The 25574-nt window shown below is 43.4% G+C and overlaps 1 protein-coding gene across 1 annotated transcript in view; it reads left to right on the forward strand.

Moving 5' to 3' along the window:
- TBXAS1 (thromboxane A synthase 1) overlaps positions 1-25574 on the forward strand; it is a 290659-nt gene that overhangs the window by 209467 nt on the left and 55618 nt on the right. Inside the window, exon 10 of the mRNA XM_063133347.1 lies at positions 3888-4202. Within this exon, the coding sequence (XP_062989417.1) occupies positions 3888-4202 (315 nt within the window). The remainder of the gene's footprint in view (positions 1-3887; positions 4203-25574) is intronic.

Below are 25574 nucleotides of genomic sequence, written 5' to 3' on the forward strand. Positions count from 1 at the left end.
AACTGGGAAACTATGGTTACCAGATTTGAAACAGGCCAGGATTTTAAGCCATACTTTGAAGTTGGTTTAATACAGAGGTAGGCAAGACATGATGGGGAGACATGATAGCACTCTTCAAATACTTGAAAAGTTGTCACACAGAGGAGGGCCAGGATCTCTTCTTGATCATTCCAGAGTGCTGGACATGGAATAATGGGCTAAAGTTACAGGAAGCCAGATGCTGGCGGGACATCAGGAAAAACATCCTGACGGTTAGAGGGTACAACAATGGAACCAATGACCTAGGGAGTTAGTAGGCTTTCCCACGCTAGAGGCATTCAAGATGCAGCTGGACAGCTATCTGTCAGGTATGCTTTCACGTAGATTCCTGCATTGAGCAGGGGGTTGGACTTGATGGCCTTCTAGGACCCTTCCAACTCTACTATTCTATGATTCTATGAACCTGATGCCCAGAGGCACTAATGTATCCTAGGACTCCTTTCTTGGTGCCTGTCAAGGTGCTGCACCCCTCCCACTTTTTTTATTAACATGCTTTTTATTGGCAGCTGGGATCACTTCGAAGCAAAAAAGAGGCTGCTGCCATCTTCATTTCCCATGAATGTCTCTGGTTACATGATGGGGCTCAGAGAGATACTTGGTGGGTGGTTGCAGGCCAATGCTTTCTTCTGCAGCCCACCCAGAAAAGGAATGGAAAGAAGAAAAAAGGCACTGAAAGCTACGGGTTCAAAGCAGTGGTGTAGTGTGTTGTGGCTCAGACCCTACCTCTGCCTTGTACACAATCGTTTGGGCAGGTTACTTGTCCTTTGTGACTAGCCACCCCTCCCATGGCAGCTATTTTGTGGAGGTGCCCAGGACAGTTTCTCAAATTGCCAAATGGGCCCACAAGCCCAAAAAGGTTTCTTACCCCAGGCTTAAGATCTTGATTTGTTCCAAGCCTGGTAGCCTAGTTTCACAGTTTGGATGCAATGGGAAACTATGGTTAATTGGTGACGCCAGATTTATGCCAAGGAGGGAAGGAGCAGCATATGCAGGCACAAAGCTCATTCATATATACCAGTTTATTAAACGCTGAGATACGATAATCTGAACTGGGCCATTGGCAGTTACTGCCACATGGCTCCAGAGATAGTGTTCTTGTACATTGCTATGGGGATTTTGTAAGAGGCATTCCTTCTTTTTAAAAAAAACAAAAACAAAACAGCAACTAAAGAAACATCATGCGATTGATTATCTAGCCATCTTAGGACACAATAATACTACACTGATTGCTTCATCAACCATGGCATATCCATGCAGAAAATAATGCAAGTCCTCTGGGGAAAAGTTTTTCCAGGGCTTGGGAATGGCAAACCCAATGAATTCACAATGTTGACCCCCCAAAGTAACTTACTGGATGTCTTTTTTCTTCCTGCATTTAGCTAACTGCAAAGCCAACACACAGTGTGTTAAATATCCCTTCTCCTTTGTTTTTCACCATTCCCATGTCTATGATCTGATAAAGTCTTCTGACATATATAATGAATGATTCCATTCATGCCCTTATCTCATTTGCCCTTTGCCTCTCCTTCACCCCTCCCTCCGTTTTATTTCCTATCATGGCTCCAAGAATATAATTTAAAAGATCTCCCTTGATCTTAAAAAATACTAATGTAGATTAAATTATTTTTAAAAACATTCTGGCCTTGTTTTTTTCTTGTCCCCCCCCCCCCCCCCCGTTCAGTCTGTAGTATCTCAAAGTGTAGCCACTTCTGCATTTCTTTTTTTGCTCAGGCAGATTATGCTGGTATTTGAGGAATTGAAAATATATGTGATGCCATAATACAGTTAACCCTGGGTTGGAAAATAGACAATCCAGTTAAACAACCCAGAGTTAACCCTACAATAAACCATTGGGTTAACTGGGTTGCTTAACCCCTAAACAACCCAGAGTTTCTGGGTGTGCAATTCATCAAACTCAGGAATGGGGTGCTTCTGAGTTTATTGACAGCAGAAGTGGGTGAGCGGGCAAGAACCACCATGCTCACTCTCACATATTCACAAACATCCCATGATTAAATCATGCAAACTGGGTCTATATGTCCAAACCAACTTTAATAGAGTGATGTGTGCCACTATTTTCAAGAATTTATATTCCACACTTCAAGAATTCTTCAGTAGGAAAGCTGGATGGTGTGTTCTGTTGCAATCTATGGCAAAAATATGAGTTGACAACTTTGCAGTAAGTGTAGAATAGGGAACATTTGAAGCAATAGCCCGAATCTAAGAGCCAAACTACATGTAACACTAATTACGTAGCATGTAGCTGACGCTTATTGTTTGTTTTTTTACTCTAGTGTAGTACCATAATCTGGATGCAAACCATTGTGCTCCCTCATTGGTTCTTCCCAAACTGCTCCCCACTCCCCTGCACGGGGTTTTTTAAAAAACAAAAAGCTTTATTAGTTGGGGTGGTCTTTTCACAGGGATTGCCACAGGTGATGAATGGAAATTATGTGTAAATTCTGGGCGTAGGTCCCTAACTTTTACAGCTGCCAATGAGCAGTAATGTATCTACGAGTGGTAGTAATGCTTTGGCATTGAGTCTCCTCTCTTTAGGGTTCTGATTGGCCCATCAGACATTTTTCTACCTCTCTCAAAATACTAGAACCCGGGCTCATCCCATAAAGTTGATGGGTGGCAGATCCAGGACAAATAAAAGGAAGTACTTCTTCACACAGCACATAGTTAAATTATGGAATTCACTACCACAAGATGTAGTGATGGCCACCAATTTGGATGGCTTTAAAAGGGGGTTGGATAAATTCCTGGAGGAGAAGGCTATCAATGGCTATTAGCCCTGATGGTTGTGTGTAACTCCAGTATTCGAGGCAGTAAGCCTGTGTGCCGCAGTTGCTGGGGAACATGGGTGGGAGGGTGCTGTTGCACTATGTCCTGCTTTGTTGGTCCCTGGCTGACGGCTGGTTGGCCACTGTGTGATCGGAGTTCTTGACTAGATGGACCCTTGGTGTGATCCAGCAGGGCACTTCTGACGTTCTTATCAGGACTGTGCCTTGAATGGCTTGGCTGGCCTAGAGCCTAGGCAGGAGGAAGGCCTCTGTATATTCCGTACACCCCCGGCCCTTTGTATTGGAGTAGAAATCCTACCTGTGCTGTATATCTGCCTTCCTGACCCGGTGACCTCCAAAAGTTTTAGACTCCCAACTCCCAGCATTCTTGATCTTTGATCATGCTGGCTGGGGCTGATGGGAATTGAAGTCCCAAACATCTGGAAGGCTGGTGCATCTGATTTATTGCCCTGTGTGTCCAAGCTTTTACTGCCTAGGCAATGTGGAAGTTCCATGAGTCACGGCTTTAGGAATATACTTAAAATGGCAGCAAGGCTGAACTCCCCAATAGCAGGGTAGAGAACTACTGGGGAGCGGCCCTGCTCAGTCCTTTCCCTTTCTTCTCTGTATCAGCTCAAAATGGCTACTAGCTGCTGTTCTTCCCATGGGAGAAAAGATACAAAGTCCCTGTATCTTTCCCCCTCAGGATGGGAAAGAAACAGGAGGAGGGGGTGGATTTGAGAGAGCAAACAGAAGAACGGGAAAGCATTAAGCAGCCACCCTACCCCCACCTGTCCTCTGCTCTCCATTTCAAGCTGCCTGGGCTGCTTTTCAAAAATAGGAAACTGGCTGCCAGGTGTAGTTTGACTCTGAATGGAGTGAAAAATACCACCCAGCCTTTATAATAAAGGCCATTACGTGAGTGATCATTAAGCAATGGCCAAAATAAGGCTTGTCATTCTAGAAAAGACATTGCACGCGGCGATGTCAAAGCAAATGTATGCCCACGTGCTCGTTCATGGACTGTTCCCTTACTAACGCCTTTGCCTCTGCATTTTACAGAGACGCAGGGACTTCCTCCAATTGATGCTTGATGCCCGAAGCTCTGCTAATGACAATGTCCCAGAGCCTTTTGACGCAGTCGACCAAGGTGACTCTTGCACCCCGGAAAGCCAGACAGCTGCCAGCCAAGCCCTACCTAAGCAGCAGCAAACAATGTTGAGCGATGATGAGATAGCTGGCCAAGCCTCCTTGTTCCTGATTGCTGGCTACGAAACCACCAATAGCACCCTCTCCTTTGCCACTTACCTGTTAGCCATCAATCCTGAGTGCCAGGAAAAGCTGCTCCGAGAGATAGATGAATTCTTTTCCAAGCATGTAAGTAGACACGTTGCTTGCCTTTCTGCTTTCATGCATAAAGAGGAGTGGGAGTGGGGAGAATCTTCAGCCGGAGAGAGTAGAATGTACTTGACAAAGTCAACTGTGGTAGATTAGCTAAAACAAGAATTATACACCCAGTGTGACATTTCAAAATCAAGCACTGCCCAAAGGCATCTGCCCCATCTATTCCATCTATTCTGTGAACTTTGAAATAAAAAGGAAGCAACATGACCAGCGGACTCTCCACCTTCTTAGTACTCTCAACCCAATTGGACCAGTTGCCAGCGAACTTCTGGGTGGTTTGTGAGATGGAGGGTTTGTCTCCATGTTGGGAGACAATGATTTTTATAATCTCTTCTGCCAGTGGCAACTGTCTGCTTGTCAAGTATATTTATTCTGTCATGGGTACACGGGAAGATGACTTATACTGAGTCATTGATCCATCTAACCCAGTGTTGTCGACACTGACTGGCAGCAGCTCTGCAGCCCTGCTCGGAAATGCCAGGGATTGACCCTTTTGCATGCATCACATGTGCTCTACCACCTTCCCCCAGTGGTGTAGTTAGGACTGGACCTTGGGGACACAATCCTTGGGGACAAAATTGCAGCTAAATAAAGTTCAGAACGAGATACGCAGCTAAGGCAGCACGTATTGAAACATGCAAAACTTATCACGGTTGATCATGAAATTAATTCCAAAACAAGCCTTTTATGAGGGCTTCAACTGCATACGGTCTCCTTAAGTGCAACCCAACCTCCGTCCCGTCCTCCCCTTGAACTTTCCCCTTGAACTAGAAGAAAACTCTGCTGCAGGCCTGTGTTTAGAGCCTTGCTCAAAAGCTGTGTTTAAAATAAATGTGTTAGCTTACCAATACCTGTGTGTAGAGCATCAAGGCAATACATGCAATATATTTCACAAAAGGAATTGTAGTTGGGGAGGGGGGCAGCTTTCTAACCTTCTCCTCTAGTGGTTTAAGTCAACATAACATGATAAATTTGTGTTTTTAACTTGTTGGTTGTTTTATGATGGTTTTAATTTTTGTGAACCGCCCAGAGAGCTTCGGCTATTGGGCGGTATTATAATGTAATAAATAAATAAATAAATAAATAAATAAATAAATAAATAAAATTGCAAAAAAGGCACTGGCAAGGGAGAGGAGTCAAGCAGCTGCTATTTCTTGTAAGGCTGCCAAAATCTTCCTTTTGCCCTCTTGGCAGTGCAGCCCTGTTCACTTGACCTGTGGTGAGTTACAGCATGGTCCCTTCTAAATTGTCCAGACTCAGTCCCCATACTCCAAATACATCCAGATATTTATTTGAATTTCAATCTCAGTACTACATATTTATTTATTTATTACATTTATATCCTGCCATTTTTCCTCCAAGGAACCCCAGGCGGCGTACATACTTCTCCTCCTATCCTCACAACAACCCTGGGAGGTAGGTTGTGCTAAGAGTCTGTGACTGGCCCAAAGTCACCCAGTGGGTTTCCATGGCCAAGTGGGGACTAGAACCTGGATCTCCCGACTCCCAGCCCAACACCTTAGCCACTACCCCACACTGGCTCTCTACATATTAGGCATCTTTAATATTGTGTATATTTCAGTGAATTAATAGATGGAATTGAACAGAGATCTTATTCCTGTTTGGGACCAGAGCCAAAATTCAGACCAGTAAGAGAATGCTCACTGCATGAGATCTACAGCTAAAGCGACTCTTCACTTCAGACGTCCCCATCCTGAATTCCAGATGTTTTGGACTATAATTCCCATAGTCCCTGACTATTGCCCATGCTGGCTGGGGCTATATCTAAAACATCTGGAGGGCATCAACATCTGGGAAGGCTTTTCTATTTGAATATAGGAAATAAGTCAGGAACTAGGAAAATAGGAACTAAGTATGCTGAGAGTGTCATCATTCGAGCGTTTATCTCACACTCGTTACTGGCTACTCACTTTTTTTGCGGGTCCTTTTGACGCTGCTGTCCACCTCCTGCTCCTTCTGGTCTTCTTTCTATCAAAAAATAAGACCCTGGTAAATCCAATTTTGGGGGGATCGAAACATGCCGCCATTTCCTGCTCTGTGCAGGAAAAGCAGCGTGATAAAAAAAAAAGCCCTCTAAATGGGCCACGTGGTCGTTGCTTGCTTCCTCTTTCTTCCCCATGTGAAGGAAGAGGAAGTATTGTGGGACAGAAGCAGGGAAAGCGCCAGTAGGAAAATGCAATTTTCCCTCTGTCTGACGACACTCTAAGTCAGACCATTGTTCCATCTTGCTGAGTATAGTTTTCTGTAACTGGCAGTGGCTCTCCAGGGTTTCAGGCAGGAGTCTTCTGCAGCTCTTCCTGGAAGTGCTGGGAATTGAACCTGGTACTTTTTCATGCAAAACATGTGCTCTGCCACTGAGTTACAGCCTTTCCCTTTGTACTAATCTAATAATCGAAGAGAAATACAACCTCTGGGAACTGGAAGCAATTTATACAGCTCCCTACATCTTTTCCCCCATGGGAAGAAAAGAAGCTTGGAGGACTATTGAGTGGGAAACGGCACAAAAACACCAAATTTTCCACTCAAAATTGCAGCATCCTGTGGGTTTCTCATGTGTAAATTCTACTTTGCACACAACTGGATGTCATGTAGCGCTTGGCTGTAAATTCATGATGTAACTGTGAAAAGAGAAAGAAAATTGTAATTTTGCTCAACTCAGATTAGTGTGTGTGTGTGGGGGGGGGGAGAGACTAGGGGTGGAAGCTTTAATCCCTGGTTGGGATCCATTTTGGACCCAAGGGCTGTATTGGCTCCAGGCTGGGACATCGGGAGGCTGCATGCTACCAATAGGCAGGGCTACTGCCCCAGTGCTGAGAGAGGAGCCTGCAAATGCCCGGTAAATGCCAGCACCAAGAGAAGGATGAGCAGGAAAAAGGGGTGGGCCCGGGAAAGGAGGCAGGGCCATGGGAAGAATTTTAGCTGCCTGGATGGGGAATCCCCACTTGATTGATTGATTGATTGATTGATTATTAAAACATTTGTATCCCACCTTATTTATTTACTTATTTACTTGTTGCATTTTTATACTGCCCAATAGCTGAATCTCCCTGGGCAGTTCACAAAAATTAAAACCATTAAAAGTATAAATCAAATAGTGTAAAAACATGATATAAAATACAATAAGTTATTGCCAAAACCCATGTGCTCTACCATCCTACTTAGATGGTCGCATTTCATGAGAAATTTGATAGCCTGTGTCTTTTCTGTTCTAGTTTCTGAGCCTGAAGGGGCATTCAATAGAGCCTGCAGTCATGAAATCTAGCAACTTAGTGGAAAGCTAAAACGAAATAAATGTAATTATATTATCCAGATGCAGTCATTGCATTATCTACTATCCAAAAACAAATCAAACCATCACATTAAATCTTTACAAGGAAAAATAATCTTAGATTACAATGGGTTCCCCGACTTTTAGATGTGTTGGATTACAAAACCTCCCAGCCAGCATGGTCAATAGCCAAACTATTATCACTGGGATCTCAGGGCGGTGTACAGATAAAATCAGAACAATATAAACATAAGCAATTTACACAGCTAAAAATATATTAAATCATCAACAAATTAAAAGCGGTAGAAAAAAATTGAAAGCAATAAAACAATTAAAATCAATTAAAACTCTCTGTGACCATGGAGAATTTAGCCCTGAAAGGATTTGATAAAAAGCCATGTTTTAACTTGGCTCTGAAATGAAGCCAGTGTTGGTGCCAGTCGGGCTTCCAAGGGGAAGGTATTCCACAAGTGGGGTGCCACAATTTAATTTCTATACTGCCCCACCCCCCCATAGCCAAAGTTCCCTGGGTGGTTTGCAACAATTCATAAAAGATACAGCAACAATATTACAAAAAACATGACATTACGATGAAAACAGTCTGAAACAATTCAACACACAAAATGTAAACAGTTTAAACAGCTAGAAAACAATTTCGGTAATCTCCCCCCCTCCCCCAATAGACTTGTTCAAAGCAGCAGACATACATGCCCTATCATATGCCATTTAATGCCTGGGAATAGAGGGCCGGCTTAACCTGGCAGATATTCACTTCGCAGGCTGGAGGTTCCCCGTGCCTGCTTTATTCTGTTTAATTTGGAAGAATATTTGAGTTTTACTCCAGTATTTAAATTATTAATCTATTAGTAATTATTATTAATTCCTAGGTTAGATTAGGGCCATGACACCTGAGGGCGTATCACTTTGCCTGTTAAAATATCCCCACAAACAAGTTCTTTGATAAATTCATCACACAATCCACTCTTTATATAGCTTCTCATGTTCCATTCCTTATGTAATGTGTTGTGTCCGGTTTCCACAAACGTAAGGCACAGCATGGTCCGTGTTCATGACTTTAATTCCATAGGTATTGCATCTCAAAGAATATGCCCTTTCACAGAGTTCCCAGGAAACAATGAGAGGCAGAAGGATTTGGTTTGGTGCGTCAGCTCACCTAATCAGATATTTTTATATTTTAAGCTGTTTTTATGCAGCGAATTCCCATCGCAGAATAAACTGTTTTCTCCAAGCGTTAGAGAAAATGCAAGTGATAGTTGCAGAGACACTGCTGTCAAGAAACTCCCCACAACAATTTGCATGTATTTGGTGCCTTTCATGAAGTCTCTCAAGGCACTTTACACTCAGAAGTTGGCAACTACAGAGACTAAGCTTTGCTAAGCAAATATGCTGACAGAGAAGGCTTGCATTTATCAAGAGAGAGACAGTGCAACATGAATAGACTTTGGGGGGAGGGAACCCACAGGTGAAAGACGCAATGGTACATCCAACGTGCCCACACACACACGCATACCGAAAACAAGTGGAAATCATTTTGCTGTCAATGTTGTGAAAAAATAAATAAATAAAGGCGCCACTTTGATTTCTTTATTTGTGCAAGGGAAGTACATTTCAGAGCCGCTGGTGCCAGCAAGTGGTTTTGTAACTTAAAAACAAAAGAATCCTTTCACAGGGTAAACAAACGCCGGTCTTTACTTTCGCAGTGAGATCACTGGTTAGAAGCATTTAAATATTTGCCTCTATCTCTGGGAAGGTTTACATTTCAAGGGTGAAGGCTGCCAGAACTGGAGAAGAAAAATGTCTCTCCTAAGTCCCCCCTCTAGTCTTATTGGCAGGAGGAAAGTATATTCTGTCTGTCAGGATGAGTAGTGAAGTCTCAGAGATGGGTTTTGACTGGCAGATATTTTTGCTATCACCTTCCTATCACCTTGCACAGTTGTGCACCTTCCATAGTATTTGTTCTTTCCAGTGCTATCCAAATACATTTAACCCACTTAAAAAACAAAATGCATGTGTGAATTCAGTAATGCTACGTTCAAGGAAATGCATGCGCATTATCAAAAGTTACTGAGTATTGCTAAAGTATAACGGCATATTGGTAGCCTGATTCTATGCATGCTTTCTCAGATGAATGTTCCACTATGCTCAATAGGCTTAGGCATAAGTAAATATAAAACATATTTCTAGCTTGATCCTGCGCATTCTTTTGTAGACATATATCCCGCTATATTCAGTGGGTCTTCGTAAGTATCCATAGGGTCTCAACTTTGATTTATTAAATGTCGGTACAATTCTCTCAGAGTTCTAGGAAGTGTGGGATATGGGATATTTTAAGATATACTTTATACCAGTAGTCCTAAAATGTCTTGGATTTCAACTCCCATCAGTCCCAATCTGCATGGCCAAGGGTCCGGAATGCTGGGATTTGTTGTCCAAAACCTATGGAGGGCACCAGGTTGGGGAAAGCTGCTTTATTCTCTCCTTTTGAAGAAGTGATATACAAATGTTTTCAGTCTTTTTTTTCTTTTAGTAATCAGGGTATCTTGGATTATGCATGTACAGATTGAAAACTTTCCTGGTGCTGTAGAAAGATCTTAAACATTTTTAAAGTATGCTTTGAGTCTTCCATTTTGAGGGAGATAAATTCAAATGTCCCGTTCTTCTTCGTGGTCTCTGTGCATCACACAACAGTGGGCTCTGCGCCTGCGCGGAGTCTCGTTTGGGGAAAAAAACTTCTATAGCTGAGGCGGTTTTGGCGGGAACCCCTCCCCCACGCCGTGAGTACGCATGCGCAAAGAGGGGGTTCCTGCCGATTACCTCAGTTCTCTTTCGACTGCCATTGTGGTGACATCGTTTGGGTAGGAAATTAAAATAAAACTACTGTTAGAGGCGTTTTTTTCCTTCTTTATTCTTATTAGCGTTATTTTCATTATTTGTTTTTTCTCTTCGTGAAAAGCGACCGCCTGAAAGGGCGCATGGCTCGCAAGGCGCTGTTCAGAAAATGCAAAAATTGCGGGAGTAAGCTCCCCCCATCCGACGGGCACTCCCTCTGCCTTTTGTGTCTAGGTGAGGCCCACGTCGTTGATACCTGCCGTTTTTGTCAAGCATTTTCTAAACAAACACGGCGACATAGGTCAGACAGACTTAAAGCTCTACTTTGGAGCAAGGCCTTACAGGCAGTAGACAAGCCATTGATGTCAAAATCTTGTATCATGGAACCTGTTCAAACCTCTCCAAGATCGCCATTGCTTGCCGAAGCTTAACAACCTGAATTGCCGGCCACGCCAGGGAGAGACGTTACGCTTTCAATTGCTAAAAAGCTAACAAAGAAAGCTAAAAAGGCAAAACATACTGCCACGAGCTCGGAGGAGCAAAATAAAAAGAGAAAGAAAAAATCTCTTAAAAAGAGTGTGCCGAACCCTACTCGGCCGTCTGTCCTTCCTCCGACGCCTAATAGACCGATACCGACGGTCGATACTGTACAGCCTCAATTGGTACTGACAAATGATCCTTTGCTGCAAATTTCGTCGACCGAAGCCGCGCCTTCGATACCGATATCGGCACAGCCGTTGCCGCCTCCTCCACCGCCACCTTTGTTACTGTCTCCTATACCGACAGAACGCTTACCTTCAGCGCGTGAACAGAGGCTAACGTCGACATTGGAAGGCGAGATCAGAGATCTATTGTCAGCTCCTATACCGCCTAGGCAGATGCAACCTCAGGACAGGCGTTACAGGCATGACTCTCCAGACTCAATGTTCTCCACTCATTCCGGGAGAGGATACTGCTATTACGATCGCTCAGCTCGATCAAGGGATAGATCCCGTTCACCACGCCGTATGGATAGATGGGAACGAAGTCCCCATAGATATCAATATTGGGATCGTGATCCCTATTACCGACGACCTTACGAAGGTCAATGGGAAAATTTTCCTCAAGACCACTATAGTTGAGAACGGCCTTTTTGAGAACAACCACCCATGCAATCTGTGGCCAGACCATCAGCTACCATTTCTAATCCTCCACTTCGGGTCGACTCGTCTGCACGTATACAGCCAATACAACTTGAACCACCCACAGCACTAACCTCTGATGCTCTAGCGCTAATGCAACCGCAATAAGCTCCACTTGTACAAGTCCCAACTGCTCCAGTGGACTCCCCAACATCAGGCCAGGATGAATACGGTTCTGATTCATCTTCATCATCCTCGGCACGACCTTCGCTGGCATCTCCTGATATAGAGGTCGCCCTACAATGGGGTATTTCTCCATCAGAAGACCTTGGACACTTTTCTGATCAGGTCATCAGAATGGCACAGGCCTTGGGTCTACAGCTGGAACGATCCACATCTACACAAGACCCAGTTTTCGACTCGATTATTTCAGACACAACAAAACCTGTAGCCATACCTATGTTACCGGCTCTACTTGAAACTATAAAACAGTCATGGAAATCACCTTCAACAAACCCACCAACTTCCAAAAGATTGGAGGGTATGTATAAGATACAGCAGTCTGATGTCGAGTTCTTGTTCCAGCATTTGCCACCGAATTCAATAGTCGTCGAAGCTGCCCAGGGTAGGAGTAGACATCAACATTCTTCCCCTGTAGATAAAGAAGGACGGCGTTTAGATCTTCTCGCTCGTAGATTTTATACTTCCTCCTCCCTAGCACTAAAGGTTACAAATTACCAGGCAGCTATGTCTGGTTATCAGCTACTTCTTTGGGACAAAATGGGAAAGTTAATGGAACACTTACCTGAGGATAAGAAGCATCTGGCTAGACTCTTCCATTCCGAAGCGTCACAGCTTTCCCGTCAGCAAATACATACCTCAAGGCACCAGGTCGACTGTATAGCAAAGACCTTAACAGGAACTATAGCGCTCCGTCGCCATGCCTGGCTACGATCTGCTGGCCTCTCCCAGGAGGCATGTTCTAGAATAGAAGACTTACCTTTCGATGGGCTCGGTTTATTTAATGCCAACACGTACAATTCCCTTGATACCGTGCAGAAAGCAAGAGCAACAGCTCGCCGGATGGGCTTCAACCAACCGCAACAACAATTCCAACGACGTTGGTCTCGACCACGTTCCTCGTACTATTCCAAAAGACAACAGTACCAGCAAACTCAACCTCAACGACAACAACAACAACAACAACAACAGGTTTTCCAGCCACGTAAGCAACTTACAAATTTCAGAGGCAGGGCCCCTTCTCGTAAATTCGACGGCTCCCTTAGGCGGCATCTTTGATTTCTTCTTGACGCCAGCTCAATACACCAACCCCACCGTTTTCTTTAACGATAGACTTTCCTATTATTACCACCAATGGAAGGCTATCACTACTGACACATGGGTCCTCTCGATAATCCAAAGAGGATACCGTATAGAATTCGAAACCCTCCCTTCCCTCGGTAAGGTAAAGATCACAACACCTACATCGCCTCTACTCCAGGAAGTCGACATGCTATTGGATAAGGGTGCTATCGAAAGTGTGCCCTGGAGCCATCTTCTGAGAGGTTTCTACTCAAAATACTTTACCGTACCGAAGAAAGATGGAGGGCTTCGCCCAATTTTAGATCTAAGAACATCGTATAACCGTAAATGGGCTTCCTTTTCGGCATTTGCCAAGGACAACAACTTTGATCCTTTCTCTTCCACTATACAACAAATTTTAATGTTTCTGCTAACGTTGTTTCAAAGAGGCTTATCTACATCTTCAATACATGTTTATTTGTCAGCTATATCATCGGTTTGTTCCAATATCGACAGTTCAACTGTGTTTTCACACCCCCTTTCCAAACGCTTTTCAAAGGGGCTTAATAACCTAGCACCTCCAATCCGCCCACGCATGCCGACATGGAGTATTTCAGTGGTATTAAAATCCTTGACTTCAAAACCCTTTGAACCACTAGCCACGACGGACCTACGACTACTTTCCTTTAAAACAGTGTTTTTAATAGCCATCACCACCACCCGAAGGGCTAGTGAACTTGCAGCTCTCCGAGTCGATCCCCCTTATCTAACTTTTCACAAAGATAAGGCTGTGTTACATCCGGATGTGACCTTTCTTCCCAAGGTAGTTTCGGATTTTCATCTAAATCAGGACATTGTCCTGCCTGCTTTTTTTCCTTCCTCATCTTCGAAATTGGAAATTACCCTTCACACATTGGATGTCCGAAGAGCTTTAGCCTTTTATAAACAACGAACAGAATCTTTTCACAAATCACCTCGTTTATTTGTCTCTTACTCTGGACAACACAAGGGCATGCCTATCTCATCACAGAGACTTTCAGCTTGGATAGTCGATACCATTACGCTGGCATATCAACTAGCGGGCCTCTCTCTGGACACACCGATACAGGCGCATTCCACCAGAGCGATGGCAACATCGACAGCATTCGGAAGGGGTGTCCCTATTCCAGATCTTTGTCGAGCGGCAACCTGGTCGAAGCCATCCACTTTTGTTAAGCACTACCGCTTGGATACAAGAGCCAGAGCTGACTGCTCTTTTGGTAGAGCTGTTCTATCATCTATATTGACATAGGACACCGACCCACCTCTGGTAAGTCAGCTCGCTAATCTCCCACTGTTTTGTGATGCACAGAGACCACGAAGAAGAAATGCAGGTTGCTTACCTGTAACCGTAGTTCTTCAAGTGGTCATCTGTGCAGTCACACAACCCACCCAACCATCCCTTCTTCGGTGTCGATGAGGTCTATAACTAAATGTTTTTAATTTTTTGCTTGCTCTTCAATGACATCCTTATTGAAATAGATGTCCTTATATGGATAGGGTAATAGTGTCATGAAAACATTCTCTCGGTGTCGATGTCTCCATTGATACTGAGAATTCTCTCGGTTCCGAGGCCACAATGTCGGTCTCCAGGAACTGAGGTAATCGGCGGGAACCCCCTCTTTGCGCATGCGCACTCACGGCGTGGGGGAGGGGTTCCCGCCAAAAATGCCTCAGCTATAGAAGTTTTTTCCCCGAACGAGACTCCGCACAGGTGCAGAGCCCACTGTTGTGTGACTGCACAGATGACCACTCGAAGAACTACGGTTACAGGTAAGCAACCTGCATTTTTTGGATTTTCCTAGGAGTTTGGATGTTTCAGCTTTCTAAGTCACACAGACCTATCCTACTATTGTTGATACCCATATATGAGTTAATGAAAAAATTAATCAGTCACTCTGGTTCAAGCATTTTTACTAAAATATTATGGGCAGTATCCAACGGTATTGTACTGCAAATCAAACAGTGCTAGTAGAGCTCCTCCGAATCTTTCCATTGTGCAAGCAGTTGACCATTACACTTGTGCAACAGTTTTGCAACCAGTTTCACAACAGGTTGCACAAGAGTAATGCACCACCCACTGCACAGCCGAGTGATGCGCAATTAGCTTCACAAGTGTAATGCACAACCACTTGCGCAAACATAATTTCAGTTGGATTCTCCTCTTGTGCATAGTTTTGAACCTAGTTTCCACTAGCGCAACATCATTTGTGCTAACAGAATGACACAGTTATAAAATTTAACTGATCATTCTCTAGCAATAGAATTCAATAGAATTGCACAGCTGTCCTGTAAAATGTTAACAGGAATAAATACTGGAAGACTGAAAGCTTTTTGAAGAAGGTGAATGCTCAGTTTTAATATTAGTTACTTTCTTCTTAAGAGAAGGTCCCTCTAATCCTGACCAGGCCCAATTAATCATCAGATTCCTCTGGGAAGAAGAGAGTTCTTCAGCTGTGTTAGTGTAGTCTGTTTTGTGTATCATCATCAATCCCTCTTATTTTGAGGTGTCATCGTCATAGGTGTTGTGAAAAGATGGAGCAAGAAATCGTATTACAGTAGCTCCTTTTCTGGCAAATGTATTTGTGGGCATTTGTGACTTTGGAAGAACAGGCCTCTTTTCTTTGGCATGGCTAGACCAGGGGGTTGGAAGGGAATGATCTCGCAATATGATGATTGCGAGATCCTCCCCCTCAGTCTACCTGCGGCACGCAACGTAGGACGTCGTGCCCGCCATTTAAAAACAAAACAAAACAGGAGCTGGAGCACACGAGCTATCCAGTGAAAAAGTAAGTAAAAAAAAAAAGCCCCAACTCCGCTTCTCTCCACCCCCACTGGGCACGGAGCGCTTGAAGAGCTCCGTGCCCTGTGCCTATTCCCAGCTCCTCGTGGTTATGCACAAGGAGCTGGGAAGAAACCGGGACGGCTGCCCACACGTCCCATGTCTCGGGACAATCCCGAGACCGTGGGAAAAGCTGGAATTAAAGCCGGAGCAAGGGAAGGATCATCCCTCCCTGCCTCCGGGGTCCCCTGTGCATCATGTGGACACATAGGGATGATCCTGGGGTGATCACTGGGATATCACTTCATCTAGACATGCCTTTTGAGTAGAATCTTTCTGAAAAGAAAGGGGAGATAGCACATTCCGTGTGTGTGTGTGTGTGTGTGTGTCAGAGAGAGAGGGAGAGAGAGAAAGGTAGAAAGGAAGAGTGTGTGCAGATGAATAAGGAAAGAAAGGGTGCTAAAAACCCAACTCCTAAATTATGCACGTTCGACTTACAAGGCCTGAATGCTGATGAGTTGAGAATGCTTGTCTAATTTATTAAGAAATATTAAATCCCCAGGAGCAATCGGTGATGGAATTAAACTCCTATTTAATGTTGCTGTAGCTTAAAAAATGATCTGAGTTGTTATGAGTGTTAGGTCAGAATGGAATTTTTCCTCCAGGTATGTACATAAATTAGGGCAACATTAATGGAAATCAACCAGTCCATTTATTTGTCAATAACTGTGCAAACGATGCCAAAAAGCATGGAAATTCATTTGCATGTGATGGTTATGTAAAACAGAGCCTTTAGTGAAGTGAACTTCCTTTGACTTTGCTTTTCTCCTGTGCCCCACCCCACCATCTCTGGCTGATGATTTGTGAGTATTTAAAGTGTGTGTGTGACTAAGATTTTATTCATGCAAGTACACTCAGCAGCAGGAAGCATTTGCAATGCATGTTTCACCAAAAAAGGTTGAATGGGATACAGGAGATAATTACAGCTCAGTATTTGGGGGTTCTTTTTATTTGGGATGGATGATATTTGTGTTGATGTCTTGGATGCAAATGGTTCAGATGGAAATTATGTATGGGTCCATCTAAGTTGGAGTTTTAGCAAGCTTTAGAACTGCACTGCCCACCTGCCCTAAGGATGTGGCTGGTTGAATGATTTCATTTGAAACTGTCCTTTTAAAGGTATATTTGCACAATCATCTGTGCATGTGATGGCCATAAGAAAATACTTAAAGCCTGCACATGCTGGAAGCTGAGCCTTGCACACAGCCGTGGGATGCATATGATCGTGTGTGTATGTGGGCCACCATGCTCAGTTTTCTTTCCTGTGGTCATCATGCACCCAGATCGTGTTGAATCCTACTCTGCTTGTTTGTGCTACACTCCCTTGAGTTTGAAACCCCCTTTCCTTGTTCCCTGGTCCTGCTCATTCCACTGCCTGTTCCTCTCTCCATGTCTCACCCAACTGTATTGCCTTCTGGGGACTCTTTATTCTGCTTCTCTCACAAATCATTTGGCTTTATCCTTCAGTTAGATGAGTTGGATTAACCCTCCAGAGGGAAAGGCCTGGGATCCTTCCACTGCTTGTCAAACGAAAGATGTTAAAAACGAAGTGAAATTTCTCAGTTCGATCAGTATTTATGATCCATTTTGTAGACATTATGAAGGGGCTATATCATAAAGATGTTCTGCAAGCAATCGCTTGATTTAAATAGATAAAAGTATACTCAATCTTAAAGTCTTAGGGCATGACTACACCTAAAGGTATAGAGGAAGGGAGGGGTGAGGATCGTGGACTTACCTGCTTCCATGATGCTCCCCCAGCGTCTTGACATCCGCACAACATCTCAGAAGGGAAGAGGGATGTTGCGGCTGCCATTCCCTCCCCCCCACCCCCAGAATGGAGAAAGAGCACAATTGCGCTCCAGTGCATGTAAGTTTAAAAAACAACAGTTGCAACTGCTCCCAACCCCCAACCCGATGAGCACAGACTGCCCCCGTGCAGCTCCGTGCTTGTTTCCAGAACCCCACTACTCGCGGGCAAGAAGGGATGATCTGGGAGCCATGGCCACACTGCCCGTGCTCCTCAGGATGGTCCCAGGACCATGAAAATATTGCGAAATCCGCACTCCAAAATATTCTGGGGAATGTCCCTGGTTGTCCCAGGTTGCCTCTGGGATCCCCTGTACGTCATGTGGATGCACAGGGATGACCTGGAGATGACCCCGGGATATAGGCATGGTGTAGATATGCCCTTAGAGTGTCATCAGATGAGTGTTTTATAGCACGCTTGTTACTGGCCACTCATGGATTTTCGCAGGTCCTTTTTACGATGCTGTCCGTCTCCCGCTCCTTCTGTTCATTTTTCCATCACAAAAAAAGACCCAGAAAATCCAATCTTTTTGGCTGTAATGAAACTTTCCACCATTTCCTGCTGTGTACAGGGAAAGCAGCATGATAAAAAGGCCCACTGAATGGGCCATGTGGTCATTGCTTCCTTCTTCTTTCTTCCCCATGTGAAGAAAGAGGAAGCTGTTCGTCCCTGTTGTGGGGCAGAAGCAGGAAGCAAAGTGACGGTAGGAAAACGCGATTCCCTCCCCCTCCCATCTGATGGCACTCTTATTCTAACTTAGTGGCGGTTTTAGTTCTATTGTCATGCCAGGGCAACATAAAAGCCAAAGGTGAAATATTTTAACACCATGCTGCCATGTTCCATAGAAAGAGTTTCTTTTTGGCAGGGCCACTTTTGAACAAAAGATTATTTTTTGTGTTCTATTCCTTGATTTGAGTGAGGGATTTAGAAAATATACTCCTTTTTTGTCCAAAATCTTTTCATTCTCTAATTAGCAAACTCAAGCTTGTTTCTTTGGCAGACTGTTATCTGTGTGGAAAAGAAGAAAAGAATGTTTTAAAATGAAACAAAACCCCCTCTGTAGAGCTAGAATAATTAGGCAATTGATCATGGGGGTAATTGGACTTGTGCAAAGCAACCTTGTGTTTCACATGTTTTTATTTCTCCTAGATGGGTGTGAAAACACATCTGCATTGATTAAGAAATATCTCTAGTGTTTTCTGCAATATCCATTAATCAGCGTAGTCCTGTTCCAAGCAGCTACTCTTTCCAGGGGCTTTTCATCTGCTTTCCTCCCATGTTTCAGGGTTGTATCAAATGTTAGTCCTATTTAGAGTACACTCATTGAGTGCACACATTGTTTTAACTGTTTTAAATTATATATTGTTTTAACTTGGTTTATGGTTTAATTTGTTTTTAGCTGTGTATATTTACTGTTTTTTATACTGCATGCTTTTATCTGTATGCCGCCCTGAAATCTTATTGATATAGGGCGGGATATAAATGTTTTAAATAAATAAATAAACAAACAAACATTGGATACAACTCCCAGCCTCCAAGTTCTAAAATTCAAAAGTAAAGTGATGATGATGATGATAATGATGATGATTGATGATGAAAACATTTTTGGGGAGACATGCCTCTAGCCTTCCAGGCTACAGTGAAACTTCCACAGTGACTTTCTTTCTTTCTTTCTTTCTTTCTTTCTTTCTTTCTTTCTTTCATTTATATACCACCTCATAGTCGAAGCTCTCTGTGCGGTTTACAAAAGTTAAAAACAGTGAACATTAAAAAGTATACAAAATTTAAAACCATCCACAAATATTAAAACAACAGTTTAAAACAGTTATAAAACAACAGTATAAAACAGTTTAACTCACAGTTAAAATAGTAAAAATATATTGTGCTTGTTCAGACAACACTCTAAGCCATAATCAGGCCACTAACGCTTTTGCAGTAAACAGTTAGGCCTTAGCTAGACCTAAGGTTTATCCCGGGATCGTCCCGGGGTCATCCCTGCCTGCTCACAGGATATCCTGTGTGTCATTTACATGAACAGGGATGACCCCGGGACGATCCCGGATAAACCTTAGGTCTAGCTAAGGCCTTAGTGAGCATGTTTAAACCGTGGTTACGTAGCCACAATGGTTAGGAATGGTTCACACGTCACACTAATCCATGGTTCACATGACAATTTAAGCCATAATGTTTAGCTCAAAATGCTTAACCACTGTGGCTTAGTGTGTCATCTGAACAGGGTCAATAATTTAAATAACATCATAAAAATGCAGTAATTAAAAACAGCAGAAAACAGCTTTAAAATCAGGAGCATTAAGAGCAGATTAAAACCCAGAATTAAATGGCCTGGGAAACTGAAAAGGGTTTCACCTGTCACCAAAAAACTACAACAAACAGAATTGCCGAACAGTGAGCCTTTCTGGGGAGAGAGTTTCCAAGATAGGGCATGGCTGTCCGGAATTCCCTCCCCTCAGAAGGTGGGAACACCCAGAGAAAGGCCTCCAAAGATGATTTCAGTGTTTGGGCAACTTCCTGTAAAAATAGGCATGTATATTTTAGATAGGGTGACCCTGTGGACAGGAGGACAGGAGGACAGTTGTATAGAAAAGGGAATTTCAGCAGGTGTCATTTGTACGTATGTAGCACCTGGTGAAATTCCCTCTTCAGCCCAACAGTTCAAGCTGCAGAAGCCCTGCCCTCTTTTATATCTGGTTACTCTAGCTAAAGAGAGCAGGGCTCCTGCAGCTTGAACTGGTGGGATGAAGAGGGAATTTCACCAGGTGCTGCATGCGTACAAATGACACCTGCTGAAATTCCCTTTTCTATACAACTGTTAAAGATACAGGAGCCTTGTCCTCCTTTCCATATGATCACCCCTCACCTTGTATTTTTGACTTTTGTCTACAGATGGTCTTCATGGACATCACTGTTTTAACGGGTTAATATTTTTGTTTTGTAATGTGGAAGATATTCACTATTCCCTTTGTTTTCTTGATCAAGTTTCACAGATCTCTTTATTTTCTGCAGAAATAGTACTTCTTTTCAATTACAGTGCAATCCTGGATGCACTTACCTGGGAGTAAGTACTATTAAACTCAACAGGGCTTACTTCTGAGTAGGCATGTCTAGGTTTGCACTGTCGGCGAGCCTCACTTTGAAAGGGGAACCCCTTCTTTGTTATGGAAATAATAATTTCATCAACTCCTTCATCTCCTCTCCCCGAAATGAATAGCTTACTAATGTGTGATGATAATTGTGCAGAAAATCTGTTACAGTAACACTGCGGTGTCACTACAAACTGACTGGGAAATTGGTGCCTTGTGTCTGAAATTGCATGTTGCGGTTACCAGGCATCATTTCAGATTAGTTCTACCTGTATCATGGGCAGCTCACAAGGTGCTACATCAGTGAGATGGGGAGTGGGGCTGAGGGAGGCCTACCACAACGGGAAGCCGAGGCAGAAAATACAATTAAGGTTGGTACAACAACGAAGCTGTCCAAGCATTTGAGTTCAGAAGTGTCATCTGATCCTGGTGGCACTATGACCTACAGTATACGTGCATTTTAAGATACAATGTTATAATGGTCCGGATGTGTGGGAAGGTGAAATAAAGTACCCAAATAACCTAGACACTTTTCCTGGCTTCATATGTGTAGGATCTGCTTCTATTTATCGATCTATCAACATAGGAAGCTGCCTTATAATGAATGAGTCAGAACATTTATCTGTCTATCTCAGTATTGTCGACACTGACTGGCAGCTCTCCAGGGTTCTAGGCAGGAGTTTTCTCAGTCCTACCAGGAGCTTCTTGAGGATTTAGATATTCTACATGCAAAGCACCACTGAGCTACAGTTATAAATAGTTATGGGTCCCAGATACCAGGACTCACTGAAAGGCATGAAAAGAGGGGGCACACCAGGAGAGGGAAGCTGACTAGAGCTGCAATAGGATGGGAAGGCTGGTGAGATCCAGTCAGTGACCTATAAGCCAGAGGAGAAGCTACCAGGCTCTGAAGATCCAGGTTCCAATTTGGGGTAAGCAGATGCGCTGTTTAAGGTTGGGCTTGCCTATGAATGTCCCTAGAGAGCTGAAGAGGAAGAAAAAGCAGGAAGTCTTTGAGGTACAATCAGGATAGTCCTTTTAAACACGGGGTGGGTGATCCATAAAAACACTAACCTGGTTGTATCTCCAAAAACCACTTTGCAACAGAATTAGTGGAGACTCAAGATTAAAATTCGATGTATTTAAGAGAACCTCGGAAAAAGATCTTAATTTAAAACATGTTGGGCCTAATAAAATACATGTTCGTGTACCTAGAGGTTTTCTCACCCATTTTTCCAGAGAGCAGAAGGTATCTTTTGTCCTACAGGTGCTAAGCATTATATCTTCCACATTATTTTCACTTTTTTCTCTTAATCCTTCCATTTTGACTGAAGTCTAATTACCCGTTTGCCTTCCTCTTAAGTATCAGTTTTAACAATAAGTCATTTTCCACACACTCTTCTAAAACTTAATATGTCGCACTATGTATTGTAAGTTGGATGCAATTCAAGAACAGGCTGTCTTCAGAGGACACATTTACCTTTTGGCAAAGTAATGGTAATTACCCCTGTCATGATCCACAGACTAGTGGATAGCTTTAACTTGGATGACTTTAAAAGGGGATTGAATACATTCATGGAAGAGAAGGCTATCAATGGCTACTAGTCATGATGGCTGTGTATACCAGGAATAGAAGCATGAAGGTGCTGTTGCACCCATGTTCTGCTTCTCAGTTTCTCCTTGAAGTATCCCGTTGGGCGCTCTTCAAACAGAATACACAGAATCATAGGGGAGTTGCTTCAGTCCCTTGATCATTTTGGTTGCTTTTTCCGCACCTTTTCTAGCTCTACGCTATCCTTTCTTTAGGTGTGATGATTACAGTACACAGTATTCCAAGTGTGGTCACACCATAGACTTGTATAAAGGGAGTATGATATTGGCAGTTTTAGTTTTTGATTCCTCTGTGTGTGTGTGTATGCACAAACACACTGTAAATATATACGGAACTTTTAATCTCTATGCATACATATATGTGATATATATGAGAGCCAGTGTGGTGTAGGGGCTAAAGTGTTGGACTGGGAGTCGGGAGATCTGTGTTCTAGTCCCCACTCGGCCCAGGAAGTTCACTGGGTGACTTTGAGCCAGTTACAGACTCAGCCCAACCTACCTCACAGGGTTGTTGTTGGGAGGCTAAAATGGAGTGGAGACAGATAATGTATGCCGCCTTAGGTTCCTTGAAGGAAAAAAGGTGAGATATAAATGCAATAAATAAATACTCCTTTTAGTTTAAAAACCCCCCAAAAGCAGAAAATAAAATGTTTACACAATGAGATCTTTGGGAACAGTGATGAGACTACAGTAATCCAGAACCTGAGTCCACAAGATAGGGCAGGGTATAAATATAATAAACAAAAATATAATATTCCAATAAGAAATGAATGTAAAATACTATATGAATCCAAAGTATTTTGCAATAGCAATCTCGTATCCTTATGCAGTATGTATTGGTAAATAAAGCTGTCACATAGCCCCTGTCTATTTTCTCCTAGCTTGTCTTCAGATGAGGCAGTTATGTTTTTCTAAAGCAATTTACCTTGCTGTGGCCTGTTTGTTCATGATAATTTGTTTATGCATCACTTTAATCAGATGGTAATATCACCAAGGTCAAACTAATTTTTTTCTGGAGTAAAACTGATAAATACGTTTTTTCTGGAAAAAAATGATAACTTTATATGTGATAAATACATGTGCAGAGGTCCATATCACCTATGCTCGCAGTGAGGTGGATGTTAAATTAGGATGAAGTGCAGATAATTCCACAAAATATATACCATGGAATCAGGGCCAATATCTGGGGCTGCCAAGGCCCACACCACAGCAGAGACACCACTAACAACCACTGCTGATTTTCTTTGCTGTTGCTGTCTGTTCACCTTCCCTCTCTGGGGGTGTGGGCAGCAACATGAGTGAGGAGAAAGAGCCTCCATTTGCCTTGCCCTCTCCCTCTGGATGGTGGGCACAAGCCTGACATCAGTACCTGGCATGCTAGGACAGCTGTCGAAGGCCTAGTAGGGCCCACCAGCTCTTGCACTTGTCCCTCGCCCTCCACATTGGGCTTTTGGGCCTGGAAGCTTCCACTTTTAGGGTGACCATATGAAAAGGAGGACAGGGCTCCTGTATCTTTAAGAGTTGCATAGAAAAGGAAATTTCAGCAGGTGTCATTTGTAGGTATGCAGCCCCGGTGAAATTCCCTCTTCATCACAACAATGAAAGCAGCAGGAGCTATGATAGAGTGACCAGATACAAAAGAGGGCAGGGCTCCTGCAGTTTTAACTGTTGTGCTGAAGTGGGAATTTCACCAGATGCTGTATGCATGCAAAGGACACCTGCTGAAATTTCACTTTTCTATACAACTGTGAAAGATACAGTAGTCCTGTCCTCCTTTCCGTATGGTCACCCTATCCATTTTAATTTCCCCAATTACCCCAGATTGGCAATTCATCAGGTGCTTCAGAGCATTGTGGAAAACTGAAATAGCAGCTTCTATACACTGAGCATTGGAGTGCTACTGCCGCTCCCAGAGGAGTCCTATGTGAGGGATGTTTGCCCAAGACACTCCCAAACCTAGTGGTGCAAAGTAAGCCCAGAGGGAAACCATAAGCAAATGGACAGTTGTGATGGGGGGGGGGGAACGTGAAGCCACTCAGGTAGATCTGATGGTGTCTTGGCCAAAACACCCACTCAACCCAAAATGTGCAACCAGCACTGCATGGAGCAAGGTGGAACTTAAGGAGTGGCAGTCCAATTTAGGCATTACATTTGCCTTATGACAGTAATGTTGTGCCTCTTTCAGCCTGAGGCCCAAATTCAATTTTGGAGAAGTTCTTCCCCAGCCTTCCCCAACTTGGTGTCCTCCAGATATTTTGAACTTCAACTCCCAGACAGAATTCCTGATTTGTCGGCCATGCTGGCTGTGGCTGATGGGAGCTGAAGTCTAAAACTTCTGGCGAGTACCAGGTTGGGGGAAGCTGCTCTTGGGCAGCATTTCAGTGGTGGGCAGTGCCCCCAGATACCAGCATCTGTTAGCTTAAAGCTCTTACTGCCAGTTATACTGTTAGTTTTACTCTACCCTGTGCCTGTTTGGTGCATTCTCTTCCCTTTCTTGTTGTTTTATTATGATTTTATTAGAATGTAAGCCTATGCGGCAGGGTTTTGCTATTTTATTGTTTTACTCTGTACAGCACCATGTACACTGATGGTGCTACATTAATAATAATAATAATAATAATAATAATAATAATAATAATAATAGTGCAATGTATGGTCAGTTGCTTATTTTACAATGTCAAATCGAGGCATCTTCCCCCTAGGTTTTATTTCTACTGTGGGGTATGTAGCACAGCACCTGACATGATCCCCCTTGCCTTGCATTTATTAAACGATTGCCTTTGGCCAGCTGTTGACAACTTTCTAAAACCCTTTAAAGCATCCAAATGGAAACAGAAGTATGGTGCTGCTGGAAATTCCCAAAGCGCAACTTGTCAAATGTAAGCCCGACAACAGCAAGCTAGCATTAAACTATCTGTGTGAATGTATTTGCAGATCCTTTAAATCGCATTGGCAGAGCAGTTCAGTGGCCACATCCAATGTACTGGTCCTATTAACTTTACCAAGGAAGTGGTCTTCCAATGTCTCTCTTAGCCTATCAGTTGGAGGTGCGACAGACTTTGCTCATGTTTTGATGTTGATGTTGATGGTGATATTTATTATGAATAAAGCATCTTAGAATCATAATAACTGTAGGGCAATTGAGAAGGAAAGGGGAAACCCACCCACCCCTTACCAGAAACCGTCATGAGGCGGTGATGGACAATGGAGGCACGTCAGTCATAGCACCATGGAAGTGCTGGTTTGCTGATTGGCTAGCTTACTCACCCCAGACCTTTGCAAGTGGGCAAGGGAGAACCAGGGACGCTCAGGCTCATTAAAATAATCTGAACTTCACTTCAAAGCTCAGCTTAGCTCGCTCCCATTCTCCCCCGCCCTAA

The sequence above is a fragment of the Elgaria multicarinata genome, chromosome 9, assembly GCF_023053635.1.
Source record: "Elgaria multicarinata webbii isolate HBS135686 ecotype San Diego chromosome 9, rElgMul1.1.pri, whole genome shotgun sequence".
Lineage (NCBI taxonomy): Eukaryota > Metazoa > Chordata > Lepidosauria > Squamata > Anguidae > Elgaria > Elgaria multicarinata.